This window comes from Pelobates fuscus, chromosome 9 (assembly GCF_036172605.1).
Source record: "Pelobates fuscus isolate aPelFus1 chromosome 9, aPelFus1.pri, whole genome shotgun sequence".
NCBI lineage: Eukaryota > Metazoa > Chordata > Amphibia > Anura > Pelobatidae > Pelobates > Pelobates fuscus.
The window spans coordinates 22,277,143-22,294,141 of NC_086325.1; the positions used below are offsets into that span (position 1 = coordinate 22,277,143).

General features: G+C 44.0%; 1 protein-coding gene across 1 annotated transcript in view; it reads right to left on the bottom strand.

The window, feature by feature from the left end:
• LOC134572479 (complement factor B-like) overlaps positions 1-16,999 on the bottom strand; it is a 67,826-nt gene that overhangs the window by 1,612 nt on the left and 49,215 nt on the right. Inside the window, exons 15-17 of the mRNA XM_063431469.1 lie at positions 13,338-13,441; positions 7,578-7,710; positions 1,756-1,805 (exon numbers count right to left, since the gene is read on the bottom strand). Coding sequence (XP_063287539.1) covers positions 1,756-1,805; positions 7,578-7,710; positions 13,338-13,441 — 287 coding nt within the window. The remainder of the gene's footprint in view (positions 1-1,755; positions 1,806-7,577; positions 7,711-13,337; positions 13,442-16,999) is intronic.

Below are 16,999 nucleotides of genomic sequence, written 5' to 3' on the forward strand. Positions count from 1 at the left end.
CCTCTCTTCCTCCCTGCCTCCCCGCCCCTGTCCCTCTTTTCCAAATATCCTTGCCCTATTTCTTCATACTCGGCTATATTAGTTTGTAATATTTATTGATACTGCATTTATAAATGTTAGAGCTTCTTTTATTGAAGGCATTCACAGAACTAGACTCGGAATGTAAGGGTCTGTTGCAAGCTTTTAAATCAGTGGTGTCCAACCAATGGCCTGTAGTCCACATGAGGCCCAGGACTGCTAGCAGTGTGGCCCGGCTGCCGTCCACGCTGCAGGGCAGCATGGGAGGCAGGGAGCCCATTCCATTTTGTGCTCCTCCTGGACAGCTCCTTCTTGTGCACTGCAGTGAGCCGGCTGCCAGGATATGATGTCATCCCGCCATCGGCATCACTGCTGGGGGCGCGTGGGGGGCCTGGGCAGGAAGAACGCAGAGGTCCCAGCCCAGCAGCAACCATTTGTCACCAAGAGCAGAGGATCCATTCCAGCCCTCCCTGAGCAAGGTAGGGAGGCTGGGTGGACCTCTTTAGTACTAGATGTGTGTGATTTTAGTGTATGTTTTGTCAGTGATTGTGTGTGTGTGGGGGGGGGGGGGTCTGTGGATATGTCTCTGATTGTGTGTGTGTGGGTCTGATTGTATGTGTGTGTGGGTCTGTGATTGTATGTGTATGTATGTATGTGATGGTGTATAGGTATGTGATTGTATGTGTGTGTGTGGGTCTGTATATCTGTGGTTAGGTGTGTAATTTTCTGTGTGTATAGGTTTGCATGTTTGTGTGTGTGTGTGTGTATGATTGTGTGTATAGGTTTGTGATTGTATGTATAGGTCTGTGATTGTGTGTTGGTATATCTGGGATTGTCTGTATAGGTCTGTAAATGTGTGTGTGGGTCTGTGATTGATTGTGTATGTATGTGATTGTGTGTGTGTATTTGTGATTGTGCGTATAGGTCTGTGATTGTGTGTGTGTGTCTATGATTGTGTGTGTATAGATTTGTGATTGTGTGTATAGGTCTGATTGATTGATTGATTGATTGTGTGTGTGTGTGTGCCATTATGTGTGCCTATGTATATACATGTGTCAGTGTTTTGTAGCTAGCTCCCTAAGTTGGTAAATATGCCAATCCCACACAAGGTTAACAAATAAGGGAGTTATCTACTAAATAATTACAATATCAACATTAAGAAAAGAGCTTTTAAAGTTTTATTACTTGTATACATTATCTGTATTATATATTTGATGTGTGGCCCAAAACAATTCCTGTGTGCTCAATGCGTCCCAGGGAAGCCAAAAGGTTGGACACCCATTTAAAGGGTTACTCTAAGCACCATAAGCACTGCTGTAGTGGTTATTGTGCCAGGAGTCCCTGGAGCTATCGTAGGGTAAGCTGTCAAACAATTTATGAACAGTTTGACACTTACCTGGCTCTGTCAGACATTCACCGTCATTCTGATCTTCAAAGCTATGCTAAAGCTGAATGCATATTTCCACATTAGCACACAATATTTTGACATTCATTTGTTCAGTGTCCCTTCAAGCTTGTAATAAAAATAATACACCAGTTTTCTGCATTAATGTAAATTTAGATGAACCAAGAAAAATTAGAAACAAATGATTCTGACAAGCCATTTTTGTTTCTCCACGAGCAAGTCTACTGGATTTTATAGTTTCAAATTCCAAAGAGAAAAAAATGGGGAAATTATCTCTCACAGCTAAACAGAGACAGACATACAGATAGAAAGATGCCTTGTTATTGTCTTACCTGAATGTATCGTTTTTTATATTCAATGATCAGGGGACCACCAGAATCTCCTGTAACAAGTGGATACAATGGAACATGGTAAGTATTGAGAAGTCAGACAAATCAGGGAAAAAGCCGAGTGGCAGATATTATGTGTGATATAGGATAGAATTAATGCAGTGAAGGATTCATGGGAATCACGGGATTCTAATGGAAAATAATGTGTTCTATGGGCATAGAGGGACTAAGAACAATGAATGAAATGGCAAAAAAATGTAGGCGAGAAATGAAAGCAATGAAATGATATACAAGTAAGTAGAAGTATAGATCAGGGTGTTGCAGTGGATGTGATCTACTTGCATTTTGCCAAGGCATTTGATACGGTTGCTCACAATAGGTTAGTCTTCAAACTAAAAGAATTTGGTCTAGATGAATATTCTTGTTCTTGGGTAGAACATTGGCTTAAGGATAGAGTACAACAAGTTGTCATTAATAGTACATTTTCAAGCTGGACAAAAGGGGTAAGTAGTGTCCCTCAGGGTTCTGTTTTGGGACCGCTTCTATGTAACATATTTATAAATGATCTTGAAATGGGCATTGAAAGCCATGTATCAGTGTTTGCAGATGACACAAAACTTTGTAAAGTAATAAAATGTGAGCAGGTTATTGCTTTGCTGCAGAGGGATTTGAATAGATTGGGGGACTGGGCACTAAAATGGCAGATGAAATTTAACGTAGAAAAATGCAAAGTTATGCACTTCGGGGTTAAGAATGCACAAGCAATTTACACCCTAAATGGTAGTGAACTAGGGATAACCACACATGAGAAGGATTTGGGAATTGTTATAGACAACAAATTAGGTAGCAATATGCAATGTCAATCTGCCGTTGCTAAGGCCAGTAAGGTTTTGTCATTTATAAATAGGGGCATAAATTCTCGAGATGAAAATATAATTTTGCCTCTTTATAAATCGCTGGTAAGACCACACCTTGAATATAAAGATATCATGGCACTAGAAAAAGTGCAGAGACGAGCTACAAAATTGATAAAAGGAATGGAGCGTTTTAGTTATGAAGAAAGGTTAAAAAATTTAAATCTCTTTAGTTTGGAAATACGGCGCCTGAGAGGGGATATGATAACATTATACAAATATATTCGGGGCCAGTACAAACCATTATCTGGAAATCTATTCATAAACAGGGCTATACATAGGACACGAGGTCACACATTTAGGCTTGAAGAAAGGAGATTTCATCTAACGCAAAGAAAAGGCTTTTTTTACAGTGTAGCGGAGAGCTGATTTCTCGCAGCTATTCTCCACTTTAGATCCAAGGAAGGCTCAGGAACAAGTCATTAGTAAATCCACAGCAGAGTTTCCAGCAGGTAAAAAGGTACAGCAAAATCCCCACAGCACTCCCAATAACTGGACGACACACAGTTTCAGGAGTAGAACTGACAATCATTTATTCCAAGGTTTCTTATAAAGCTTGCTCCCATGCAAGGGAGGGAACTACAGTAATTAGGACAGTAACCAATGCAGTGCTTGTTACCTCCCACACCTCTCCTCCCCTCAGAGTGAGTCATAATCCCCTTAACTTGTACAGTACTTTACCCCAAACCTGGATTTACCCCTAAACCATCACATATCCTTAATATTAGGGTACCGCTAGGTAGCCCTGATCTGGGTGAATATAATATCCAAAATTCACCCAGATCGGACCAGTGGTTCGGTAGTTACAGGAAGGTGAAGTTTGACCGACCGCACACGAGTTGGTATCCGAAAAGGGTTCCATGAGAATGGGCCCTGCGGTCGGTCTCCGTTCGGCAGTTAAAACAGACATTTATAATGGCCATCTATACTTAAATTCACCTAGATAGTGATTCCCTCATTCGGTACTTTGTTACTACCGAATGGGGATTCGTTAGGTCTCTCCGTTCGGCAGTTACGGAGCTCTGGAGGTCTCAGCGGTGTTTGGTTGTTTGAGTGTCCGATTTGAGTTCCAGACACTCGACGACCAAACACCGCTGAGATTTTCATGCGTAAGATGGCCGCCGCCACGTGTACGCATGCCGAATGGCGGCCACCCAGATACAATGTTAATGAGCCGGTTAACTTGCGGTTTGGAAAGAATGTGAACCTTAATTGCTGGCACACTTCTCTCCGGGGTGGTCTCTCCGTTCGGTAGTTTCCATAAGTATATAGTACGGATGGAAACTACCGAATAACATACAATTCACATATTAAATAGACGAATAGCAATTTCAACATAGGTAAAAATATAACGAATACAGTCACACAGGCATTTTGCAGGACAGGCTTACTGCATTCCGCTACATACAGTAAGAGCAATAAGGATATTGAATTCTTTGCCGGAAGAGGTGGTTTTGTCTGAAGTTTAAACTGAAATTGGATAAATACTTGCAAAAACATAACATACAGGGATAAAATTTATAATTAGTGGGGAAATAGCTGCTTGATCCAAGGAGACATCTGACTGCTATTTTGGAGTCAAGAAGGAATTTTTTCCTAGTTTGTTGCAAAATTGGAAGCGCTTCAGACTGGGTTTTTTGCCTTCTTTTGGAGTCTTGCGGTAAGCCCTCTCATGATGGTGAGGAGATCAAAGATCTCCCTCACCGGCCCACTGGCACTTAGTTCCAGCAGAGGGAGGGAAGGGCCTGGGAGACCTCACATACACAACACCTCACACACACACATCACCTCTAAGAAACACACATCACCTCTAAGAAACACACTGCACCCCTCACACACACACACACACACACACTGCACCCCTCACACACATCACCCCTCACACACACACATCACCCCTCACACACACACATCACCCTTCACACACACACACATCACCCTTCACACACACACACTGCCACCCTCACCCACACACACAACACCCCTCACCCACACACACAACACCCCTCACCCACACAATACCCTTCACACACACACACTGCACTCTTCACACACTCTTCACACACAAACTGCACTCTTCACACACACTGCCCCTCCCACACTTCTCCACCTCACACACACACACTGCCCCACTCACACACACGCAGCACCCTTCATACACACACAGCACCTCACTGTCAGGGTACTCACCTGTGAGACAGACGGCCAGACGTGGTCGCCCCTGGAATTCCCAACAGGGGACTTGAACCGGGGTACTTATCTATCCCAGTCCTGCTCTCTGCCTCTGAGCCACAGCAGCTTTACCAGAGACTTCTGATTCCGGTCTTGTTCATTCTGGCTTGGCTACTACACCGGGGGCTGCACCTTGTCTTGTCTGCTTCTCACCTGACTCTGATCTTCATTAGCAGGGTATTTAAACCCAGCCTCGCCCTGCACTCATTGTCAAGTCTTTGATCTGTGTTCCTGTGTCGTACCAGTGTTCCTGTTTATTCTGCTTCGTATATTTGACCTCGGCTTGTGACTACGTTTATTCTAACCTCTGGCATCCTTTGACCTCGGCTATCCCTCGACTATCCTGCTGGTTCTGCCCTTGCCTGTCCTGCGAATTTGGTACTGCATCCTGCACAGCCCCCGTGCACAGACCCACAGGCCAGGTGAATTCTTACCTGACCACCTCGGCCTGTGGCTATCTGCAAGGGTGAGCGACATATCTGCGCTACAGACTCCCAACTCAGGTAAGACCCTGACAAAAGACTTGACCAATATGGAGTCCGCAGAAATGTGCTCACCCTCACTCCAGCAAGTGTCCAGCCTGGCCCAGATTGTTTCGGAGTTGCAGCAGGAACTTTTTTCTCTTAAAGGCGCAGTACATCCAGCTCCGGAACCCTTTGTCATCATGCCCGACAGATTTGATGGTAACTACACGTCCTTCCAGTCATTCAGGATGGATTGCGAGGTATTGTTCTCTTTAAAGCCTCGAACTTACGCCACGGATTTCATCAGGGTCAGAGCGGCTATCAACCTGTTGTCTGGACGCATTAAAGTTTGGGCTTACCAAATGTTGCAGAGGAAGAGTCCTGTCCTTGTCAGCTGGGAGTCCTTTATTATTGCTTTGGACTCACAGTGCAGGACCACTAAGCCCAAGCCAGCTCCACCTACTAAAAAATCGCGGAGTCTACGTCACCACACCCCGGTGATACCCTCTTATGATCCAGTTCCCAGGAGAACTCCAGAGGTATCCTGTGTTCAACTTGATCCTGAGGAACCTATGCAAATTGGACGTGTCCACTGCAAAGTCACACCGGGGGAGAGGGACCGAAGGAGAAGCCATGGTCTGTGTTTCTACTGTGGAGAAGGTGGACACTTCATCACGCTTTGTCCTGTTCGCCCTCCTAGACCTCCTGCTCCAGAGTCGTCTGCCTTTCCTACCAAAGTTGCTTCCTGTATTACCACCACTACTTCCCGCCCACTTGAAAAGGATTTACCTAAGGATTGTGTCATTGCTTCTAATGGCACTACGGTCTGTAAAAAAGACCTGGAAGTGTTCGAAAAAGCACTGCTAGCTGCGAGCACTGTCCCTCCCGAAGTTGTGGAAGTTTTTGTCACCCCTACCCGGAACCTAGACCGAGCGTCAGCTGTACCAGAAGCTGGTACTGGGAAATCCCGAGCTAATCAGGGATCCCATACTGAGGACTTTCACTATGGGGACTCGACGGATTCTGAGAGTGACTCTGGTGAGACGGATTATTTCAATGAGGAGCCTACCTGCGCCCAGAGGTCGTTTTTGAAGGGGGAGGTACTGTCAGGGTACTCACCTGTGAGACAGACGGCCAGACGTGGTCGCCCCTGGAATTCCCAACAGGGGACTTGAACCGGGGTACTTATCTATCCCAGTCCTGCTCTCTGCCTCTGAGCCACAGCAGCTTTACCAGAGACTTCTGATTCCGGTCTTGTTCATTCTGGCTTGGCTACTACACCGGGGGCTGCACCTTGTCTTGTCTGCTTCTCACCTGACTCTGATCTTCATTAGCAGGGTATTTAAACCCAGCCTCGCCCTGCACTCATTGTCAAGTCTTTGATCTGTGTTCCTGTGTCGTACCAGTGTTCCTGTTTATTCTGCTTCGTATATTTGACCTCGGCTTGTGACTACGTTTATTCTAACCTCTGGCATCCTTTGACCTCGGCTATCCCTCGACTATCCTGCTGGTTCTGCCCTTGCCTGTCCTGCGAATTTGGTACTGCATCCTGCACAGCCCCCGTGCACAGACCCACAGGCCAGGTGAATTCTTACCTGACCACCTCGGCCTGTGGCTATCTGCAAGGGTGAGCGACATATCTGCGCTACAGACTCCCAACTCAGGTAAGACCCTGACACTCACACACAGCAACCCTCACACACACACACACATAGAAAAAAAGTAGAATAGAAAAAAAGGGAAAAAATAGATTAATTTAAGTACTTTTTTTGTTTTTTTCAAACCTCCCACCAATTACTGCAGCACTGGTGGGCGGTAAGGAAATTTTACAGTCAACAAAGCAATAAGGATATGGAATTCTCTGCCTGAAGAGGTGGTTTTATCAGATGTTTATCAGATGTTTAATCTGGATCAATACTTGCAAAAACATAACATACAGGGATATAATTTCTAATTAGTGGGGTAATAGCTGCTTGATCCAAGGAGACACCTGGCTGCTATTTTGGGGTCAAGAAGGATTTTTTTCCTTGTTTGTTGCAAAATTGGAAGTGCTTCACACTGTTTTTCTTGCCATCTTTTGGATCAACAGCAAAAGCATATGTGAGGAAGACTGAACTTGATGGACGCAAGTCTCTTTTCAGCTATGTAACTATGTAACTATACAAGCAGAAATACATGAAAATATACATTAAGTAAAACAAATAGAAGGCATTACCTTTACATGTTGGGGGTTCCACATGTGGATCTGTCCCCCCTGTGCAGAGGAACTGATCAGTCACCATGTCACGAATGTCAGCAATATCCTTGAATTCCTTGACTTGTTCTGTAGCTCGGAGGCAGGCCAACCTCTGTGGAATGATACAGTGTAAATTCAGGGTACAAAAAAAGCTCAACAAACAGGAACAGAAAACTAAATGATCAGTCTTTTTTCAGTAAAATGACTATGCTATAAAACGGAATGGCTGACCAGGTAATTAGCTGATGCCATAAGCCCATAAAGATGAATTAGAAATGCAAAATGCTAAGTAACACAAAGTTTACACGTTGGTAAAACATTTCAATCAGGTGGGATGCAGTAGCCAGCTCATTCAAATTTTAGGAAAGTGTCAGCACTAACATGGCTCTCCGCTCCCCACCATGATCTCCTTACCATGTTCTTTGTTTATTTGCCCTGCTTGGGAACACTCCTGTTCATGTCACTCCATTCCAGCAGTGCCGGCTAGGCAGTTACCTCAGCATTCACAGCGCATGCACTATGGTTGCTGTGGGCGGATTGCAGAGGGATTCCTGTGGAAGGTCTCTTTGGCTCTCCTGGCTCTCCCTGTCTCCCGATGCCAAGGAATTGGGAGACAGATGAGAGAAAAAACTATTTTAAATAGGTTATCCTAAAAATCTAGACATTTGCTAGCAAAGCTGCTAACACAATGTTAGGTGCAATTTTAATCTCTTTTAAAAAAAGCTGAAGTTGTTTTTTCCAGGAAAGGATCCCTTTAACATCTACTTCAGCTAAGTGTAAAGTAGAAAAGTTAGTGACATTATAATTTAAAGTCATTTTTATCGCACCATATTCTGCAGTTCTGTATAATAGGTAGCCAAGAAACAATACTAACAAAATATGTTTAGCATGCGGGAACACTAGGTGAAGAGCCAAATAAGCTTACATGACAATGAATTGCAAAACAAGCTTGTTGTTTCCTTAAATGGACACTATGGTCACCAAAACAACTTTAGCTTAGTTAAGCAGTTTTTGTGTATAGATAGAAACATAAAAATATAGAATGTGACGGCAGATAAGAACTATTCAGACCATCTATGCTTTCCTATGGATGCTATGCGTGAAGGAGGCATTAAATGCCTCCAGCGTCGCAGATGCACCTCTAGTGGCTGTCCGGAAGACCCTCCTGAGGAAAAAGACTGAAGAAGCGTGGGTGATTAGACTCGCGATTTTAGTATATGCAGAACTTGCGCTCGACGACGCATACCAGGCGATACAGTGGTACGCAGCTCAGTGTGTCCCCAAGATGGCAGAGTATGAGTTCCCAGAAGGCGGAGGTTACGCTGGCCCTGGCCTATTTTGGGATAATATTGACGATGAGGACTTTGGGAAAGCTACCGACTCTCGTTTTTGGGACCTGTGTTACGACCGAGAAGACATGCTGGGGCTCCCTAGCGCTATTGACCTCGAGGCAGACATACGGTATTTGGTCACCAAGGAATGGAACCTGGAGTGGGATTACCTGCGACTCATCAATGAGGCCCGGCAAGAGACAACCGGTCCTCTTTCCCAACAGCAACCAGCGGTACCCGAGGTAGCAGACCTCCTAGACTTGTCCTGCGAGGATCCCCAGCTGCAGTGTGTGTCCCAGGGAGCAGAAGGTGCCGACCTTCCTCCCCAGCGGCAGTGTGAGCTACAGGGAGCTGATGAAGGTGTCGTCCTTCCTCCCCAGTGGCAGTGTGTACCCCAGGGAGCAGAAGGTGCCGTCCTTCCTCCCCAGCGGCAGTGTGTGTCCCAGGGAGCAGAAGGTGCCGTCCTTCCTCCCCAGTGGCAGTGTGTGTCCCAGGGAGCAGAAGGTGTCGTTCTTCCTCCTCAGCGGCAGTGTGTGTCCCAGGGAGCAGAAGGTGTCGTCCTTCCTCCCCAGCGGCAGTGTGTCCCTCAGGGAGCTGAAGGTGTCGTCCTTCCTCCCCAGCGGCAGTGTGTACCCCAGGGAGCAGAAGGTGCAGTCCTTCCTCCCCAGCTGCAGTGTGTACCCCAGGGAGCTGAAGGTGCCGTCCTTTCTCCCCAGCGGCAGAGTGTCCTGCAGGGATCAGACACCGTCAGTCTCGCACCCCAGCAGCAGGACAAAATATTGAAAGAGGAGACAGCTGGTCCCCCTCTCCACCAGCAGAGAGAGTGTCAGGGAGAGGAGCCTGCTACCCCCTCTCCCCAGCGGCAGGTTACAGTTCAGAGAGAGGAGCTTGTTACACCCTAACCCACCAAGGGGAGATGTTACACCCCCCAACAGTGCAGATGGTATCGTAGTCTCTGTACTTGCAGCACAAGTGGTAGGGAAAGTCGGCACTGTTCCCCAGCCACAGAGCTGTGTATCCAGAGGGGAGACGGTCGGTCTCCCCCTCCCACAACCAGGCTCCAACCAGGCTACTTCAGTGGTAGCGCTGGCACCAGGGCAGAGTACCGCTGGTCTCTGCCCACTCCGCAACCCACCAAGGCAGTCGACCAGCTCCCCGCACAGCCGTGGTGAGGCACCTGGACATGGACAAGTTCCCACGTTATCCAGGTGGAGTAACCATTTATTGTGGGTGGGCTGTACTGCTGTTTGTACTTCATGGGTGGGTTGCTGGACTAACCAGGGCACTGACCGGCAGGAGGTCAGATACCCTGTTAGTCTGGGGGTGAAGTGTGGCGAAACCGACCTCGCCACGTGTCCTGGGAGGGGGCTGCTTGCCCGCCTCTTGCCTTTAGACTATGGCCCCTGTTCTTTTTCCCTGGTTTGTGCCTTTCTGCGGACTGTTAAAGCCATGCTACCCAAGATAGCTATGCCATGGAGCCCAGCCGTATACTGAAAGACTGTATGAAAGACTTTGGCTCCATGGCATTTAAACTGTATGTATGTGATCTGAGTGCCATTCATCTAATAATGTGCGCTCAGATCTAAGCTATCTGGGGATATGTAGAAATGTGTGCCTTATGTACTAAATGTATCAGTATGCAATTTTATGTCTTTTACTGTCCTTTTGTCTGCCATGTGGGTAATGGAGTTTTGCCTCTGTCCTTGGAGATAATTAGATTCCTTCCCCAATTATCTCCAGGGCAGAGAGGAGGGATTGGGAGGTAACCCTTGTGGTGTATTGTGTAATTGTTGTAAATCCCTCCCTTGCATGGGAGAATCCTTGATAAGACAGTTTGTGTGAATAAATCAGTAGTTCCTGCTTAACCCTCAAAGTGAAGTGTTGTCTCATTCTTGGGGGGAATTTGACTGTATGCCGATTGCCAGGAGTGTAAGCTGTTCGTATTGCTTTTCCTGTTCGGCTGCTTCCAGGGTTCATGTGTTTCTTGTTCGGGAGTTGGTGATTTCGTGCAGTTTGGAGTTCGGGAGGTTGGTGATTGCAGTAGCCGCTTGTCTATCTGGAGGGGATTATCGCCTAAACGGTTTTTATCCTCTTGTGAGCGAAACAGTCTGTTACATACATGTTAAGATCCTTTAACCTTTCCTAGTAAGTTTTATCCTGCAATCTATGAACCAGTTTAATAGCCCTTCTCTGAACTCTCTCTAAAGTATCAATATCCTTCTGGAGATACGGTCTCCAGTATTATCAGCAAAAAGACACACCTTACCATCAAGACCTTCTGCAATATCACTAATAAAAACATTAAAGAGAATGGGTCCAAGTACAGATCCCTGAGGTACCCCACTGGTAACTAGACCTTGCTTCCAATAGACTCCATTGACTACAACCCTCTGTTGCCTGTCACTCAGCCACTGCCTTACCCATTCAACAATATTGGAATCCAAACTTAAAGATTGCAGTTTATTGATAAGCCTTCTGTGTGGAATCTAGGTAAGCAATGTCTACTACACCACCCTGATCTATAATTATAGTTACCCAATCAAAAAAAGATTAGTTTGATTAGTTTGGCATGATCTCCCTGAAGTAAACCCATGTTGTGTCTGATCTTGAAATCCATGTGTTTTTAGATGTTCAACAATCCTACCCTTTAACATGGTTTCCATCACTTTCCCCACTACCAAAGTAAGGCTTACTGGCCTATAGTTGGCCGACTCCTCCCTACTAGATAATGCTTCTGAAGTTTCACTGCTCAATCCACTGCCATTTAGGAGTTAAATCACATTTGTTTCTATGTACGCAGCCCTAGCCACACCTCCAATGGCAGTGATTGACACAGTCTGAATGAAAACAAAATGATTTCATTTTTAATCAGATAGAAACTTACTTTAAAAGTTTATATCTCCTGCACAGTATATTGAACTTTAATCACATACAGGAGGCTCCTGCAAGGTCTAGCAAGCTATTAACAGAGCAGGAGATGAGAAATTCTAAATTAAACAGACTTTGCAATAAAGGAAGTGTTTGGGAAGGCTGTGTAAGTCACATTCAGGGAGGTGTGCCTAGGGCTGCATAAACAGGGTGATTTATCTCGTAAATGGCAAAGAATTGAGCAGTGGGAATGCAGGAGTATGATCTATACACCAGAACTGCTTCATTAAGCAAACATTGTTTTGGTGACTATAGTGTCCATTTATTGAATGGTGGCCGGTGTCACTGGAAAAAGACAAGAGTGGTGCTTAGCAAACATTAAAATCAGTGCTGGACCAAGGAAATCTATCATTTTCACAGCTACTATATGAACCTACTGTTAGTCTTAACACTACGTAACAGATTTTCTTTGTTAACTAAAATATGGAAACATGCCTTTAACCCCTTAAGGACCAAACTTCTGGAATAAAAGGGAATCATGACATGTCACACATGTCATGTGTCCTTAAGGGGTTAAAGGACCACTCTAGGCACCCAGACCACTTCAGCTTAATGAAGTGGTCTGGGTGCCAGGTCCAGCTAGCTTTTACCCTTTTTTTAATAAACATAGCAGTTTCAGAGAAACTGCTATGTTTATACTGAGGGTTAAGCCAGCCTCCAGAGCCTCTAGTGGCTGTCTCATTGACAGCCGCTAGAGGCGCTTGCGTGCTTCTCACTGTGAAAATCACAGTGAGAGCACGCAAGCGTCCATAGGAAAGCATTATGAATGCTTTCCTATGCGACCGGCTGAATGCGAGCGCGGCTTCTGCCGCGCATGCGCATTCAGCCGATGACGTCGCGAGGAAGAAGAGGAGGAAAGCTCCCCGCCCGGCGCTGGAGAAAGAGATAAGTTTAACCCCTTCCTTCCCCCAGAGCCCGGCGGGAGTGGGTCCCTGAGGGTGGGGGCACCCTCAGGGCACTCTAGTGCCAGGAAAACGAGTGTTTTCCTGGCACTAGAGTGGTCATTTAATCTCTGCACTCAAGTACAAAAGAAAGGCAGTCAGCTGCGTGATGTGTGAATGTGAAAGGAATATGAGAAACGACCAAAGAGATCTGGGAAATTGGGGAAGATGTATGTGATCACAAAGGAAAATTATCAATCATTTTATGGGTTAATAAACCTGTATCAATTACTATTGCTTACTTTAAAGTTTCTATTCTAAAAACTATATATTGTTAATCTAACATGTCTGCTACATTCCTTTTCTAAGATATAAAAATATAATTTACTATACAATTTCCTTGTGCTAGGACAAAGTTGAATCAGATTTTAATACAGAGTAAAGTTTCAGACCAATTTTACTCAGCGTTTAGTAGCCAGGGACAAACTATCCTATATGCCTCCTTGACAATCCCACCACTGAGGACTATGGATTGATAAAAAGTTTATAAAAACCTAGGGGATTCCTTACGAAAGCGTGTGTCTTAACTCTGCCCTTACCGTATTTCCTGTCTTTATTGTCACATCCTTCTGCTCCATTAATTTCTTGTCTTCCTCCGCTATAAATAGTGACTTGATCTGCTCTTCCTTAAATAAAAAGTCCTCTGTGGGAGAAAAGATTATTATTAGTCAAGGAATTAACACCATTTCATCTTAGCTTCATTTCTTATTAATGGTGTCTGTTTGCTGAGGTTCTCTCTCCTTTAATCTCACTATTTGACCAACTTCCTTCTATTCCGGCTGCTTTCTTTTTACCACCTCACTTTTTTCTACCACTTTTATCTTCAAAATTGTGGTGCCTGTCTCTCTTCACACACTTACTCCCCTGCTCTCCATCCTCCTTTATTCAATCCCTATGTTCCTGTTCTCCATTGTCCTTTATTCAATCACTATGTTCCTGTTCTCCATTGTCCTTTATTCAATCACTATGTTCCTGTTCTCCATCCTCCTTTATTCAGTCACTATGTTCCTGATCTCCATCCTCCTTCATTCAATCACTATGTTCCTGTTCTCCATTGTCCTTTATTCAATCACTATGTCCCTGTGCTCCATCCTCCTTTATTCAATCACTATGTCCCTGTTCTCTATCCTTTATTCAATCACTATGTTCCGTTCTCCATCCTCCTTTATTCAATCACAATGTTCCTGATCTCTATCCTCCTTTATTCAATCACTATGTCCCTGTAATGCCTTAACTATGGTATCCTCTTACTTCCTGGTTCCACGGAGCCTAGCCACACCCCTGTATGACACGGTCTGCCTATTTAATCTGACTGCACCAGCTGATCAAGGCTGGATTATTGAACTACGTTCCTTACTCACAACCCGGCTACAACTTCGTTGTGAAATTCTCTGCTACCAGACCGGACTGAAAGACTCTGCAAAGTTCCCTTCACCTCTCCTCATCCACGACTAAAGATTAAACACTCTTCATACGCCTCTGAGGAGATCTCGGGAACCAGTGTTCTATATGCCGGAAGCTAAGTAAAACCAATGTGATAAGAGTTGCATCTAAAAGCTGTTATTACTTGTCTCCAAAAGTCCTTCGGTAAAAACAATCCCGTTACAGCTAACTTCAACTCATACTTCATATCAGTTACCTGCATCTGTCTTGCTTCAGTTAAAGTATGGAACAGCTATTGTAATTACTTATCACCTAAACCGTTGATTCTACTAAGAGACTCTTTATTGATTCAGTGTCTGCAAATTACTATCGTTTACTCCTTAAAGCTACAGTGCCTGTAATTGTGGACTTCAGTTATCATTTACTACTTAAAGCTACAGTGCCTGTAATTGTGGACTTCAGTTATCATTTACTACTTAAAGCTACAGTGCTTATAATTGTGGACTTCAGTTATCGTTTATTACTTAAAACTACAGTACCTGTAAATTGGAATTAAAGTCAATACCTTTTACTTTTTATAATAAATATTCAAACTATACGAAATCTGCAGTTGTGTTCCTTCATAACAAATGTTTAGACGTGACAGAATAATCCAGCCATTGTAATGGATCCAGCAGATTTCGATTCTACTATAGCTACGCTGAATCAAAGAGTTAATGCACTAGCCCAAAGTGTGCAAGACCTGCAAGTTACTAATGAAAGACTTCTCACTTATATCAGAGATTTACAAACTCATACTCCTCATACTACTCTGCACTCGGCTAGTGATCCTGCTGTGTGTAACCCTGAAAAGTTCTATGGAGATCGTTCCAGATACAGGGAGTTCCTCAACTCTTGCAAACTTTTAATTGCTTTGAAACCTAGATCCTATCCTACAGAAAGAACTAAAGTTTGTTCGGTTATTTCTTTTCTAAGAGGTGAACCTATGTCATGGGCTCATTCCTTTCTGGAAAACGATGACCCCATTTTAAATTCACTAGATGAATTTTTTGAAGCCATGTCTCTTCTCTATGAAGATCCTAACAAACAAGCTACAGCTGATTTAACAATCAGAACACTACAGCAAAGAAATAGACCCGTTGAAGATTACATTGCTGAATTCAAAAGATGGGCTATAGAAACGCAATGGAATGACATCACATTGCGCAACCAGTTTCGAATTGGTTTATCGGAAGCTGTAAAAGATGAATTATCTAGAACAGAACTCCCTACTAATTTGAACGCTCTAATTCGCCTATCAATCAGCATTGACAGAAGATTAAGAGAAAGGCCGAAAAAGCCCTTTCACATTCAAAAGACCGCAAACCTTTCACTCCCTCAAAAGCTCCAGATAAGACTTCCATACCAATCGAACCTATGGAAATAGGGATAATAAGAAGTCCCCTCACTCCTGAAGAGAAAAATCGAAGACGTCAATTAAACCTATGCATGTATTGTGCCTCTCAAGTTCATTTAGTCTCTGATTGTCCTTCATTGAAACGGATAAAAGGCAGAAGGCAGTCTCATGCCTCTTCCATCCTAAGTGTACTTCCCTCTACAGCAAATACTCAAATGTCCCCTATCGTTCTTGTATTACAGTGGGACAATAAAAGAATTATAACCAAGGCTGTTATCGATTCCGGTGTAAATGGAGTATTCATCGACTCAGCCTTTGTAACAAAGAATAAAATTCCTTGTGTTCGTAAAAGAACTTCTGTACCTGTTAAAGTGATTGACGGGTCCCTCATCTCATCGGGACCAATACTTCATGAATCCATCCCTCTAAAAGTAACCATCAATCATACTCATAAGGAAAGTCTTATATTTGATGTTATCTCATGACCATTTTTTCCTATTATATTAGGGATCAACTGGTTAAGGAACCACAACCCTCAAATCTCATGGTTTCCTTTCTCTCTCACCTTTAACTCACATTATTGTAAAGAAACATGTTTACAGCAAATTCCAATTCTTCAGTCTACGAAAGAACCAGCTAAAACCTCATGTTGTTCTGACACCGAACTGGAGTCTCCTCCTCCTACAGTCATTGGTGAATTAAAGAGAAAGTTTACAACAGCTCCTGTCCTTCAACTTCCAAATCCTTCATATCCTTATGTCCTTGAAACGGATGCTTCGGAATTTGCAATTGGAGCTGTCCTTTCTCAACACAAAACTCCTCAAGAACCTCCTTTGCCTAAAGTCATTGGAATCTTATCTTCTCTTATTGACGACATTGAAGGTCTCAGTGAAGATGCTCTTGAACTTCCTAAATCAATGAAATTATCCAAGAAAAACGGTCTCTACTATTTTAAAGACCGGATTTATGTACCTCCCTCTTTCAGAATTAAAGTACTTGAATTTATTCATGATTCTCCTCTGGCAGGTCATCCAGGTATGAAAAGGACCCTTGAATTGTCTAAAAGATACTGTTGGTGGCCTTGTCAAGACCAAACTATCGAATCTTATGTCAAATCTTGTTCTGTATGCCAAAGATCCAATCAATTGTCCTTGTTGAAGCCTCATCATCCTGATCCTTTCCAAAGAAATGTCACTACTTCTCCTGATCCCATATTGGTCCAGGGTGAAGAAGAATACGAAATTCAAAGTATACTGGATTCAAGGATCCATCGTGGCTCCTTACAATACCTCATCAGATGGAAAGGATATGGTGTTGATGAAGATACATGGGAAAACTCCTCTGTTGTTCATGCTAATAAATTGATTTCCAAATTTCACAAGCATAACCCTTCTAAGCCAAATCAATAGCACCCAGAGGTTG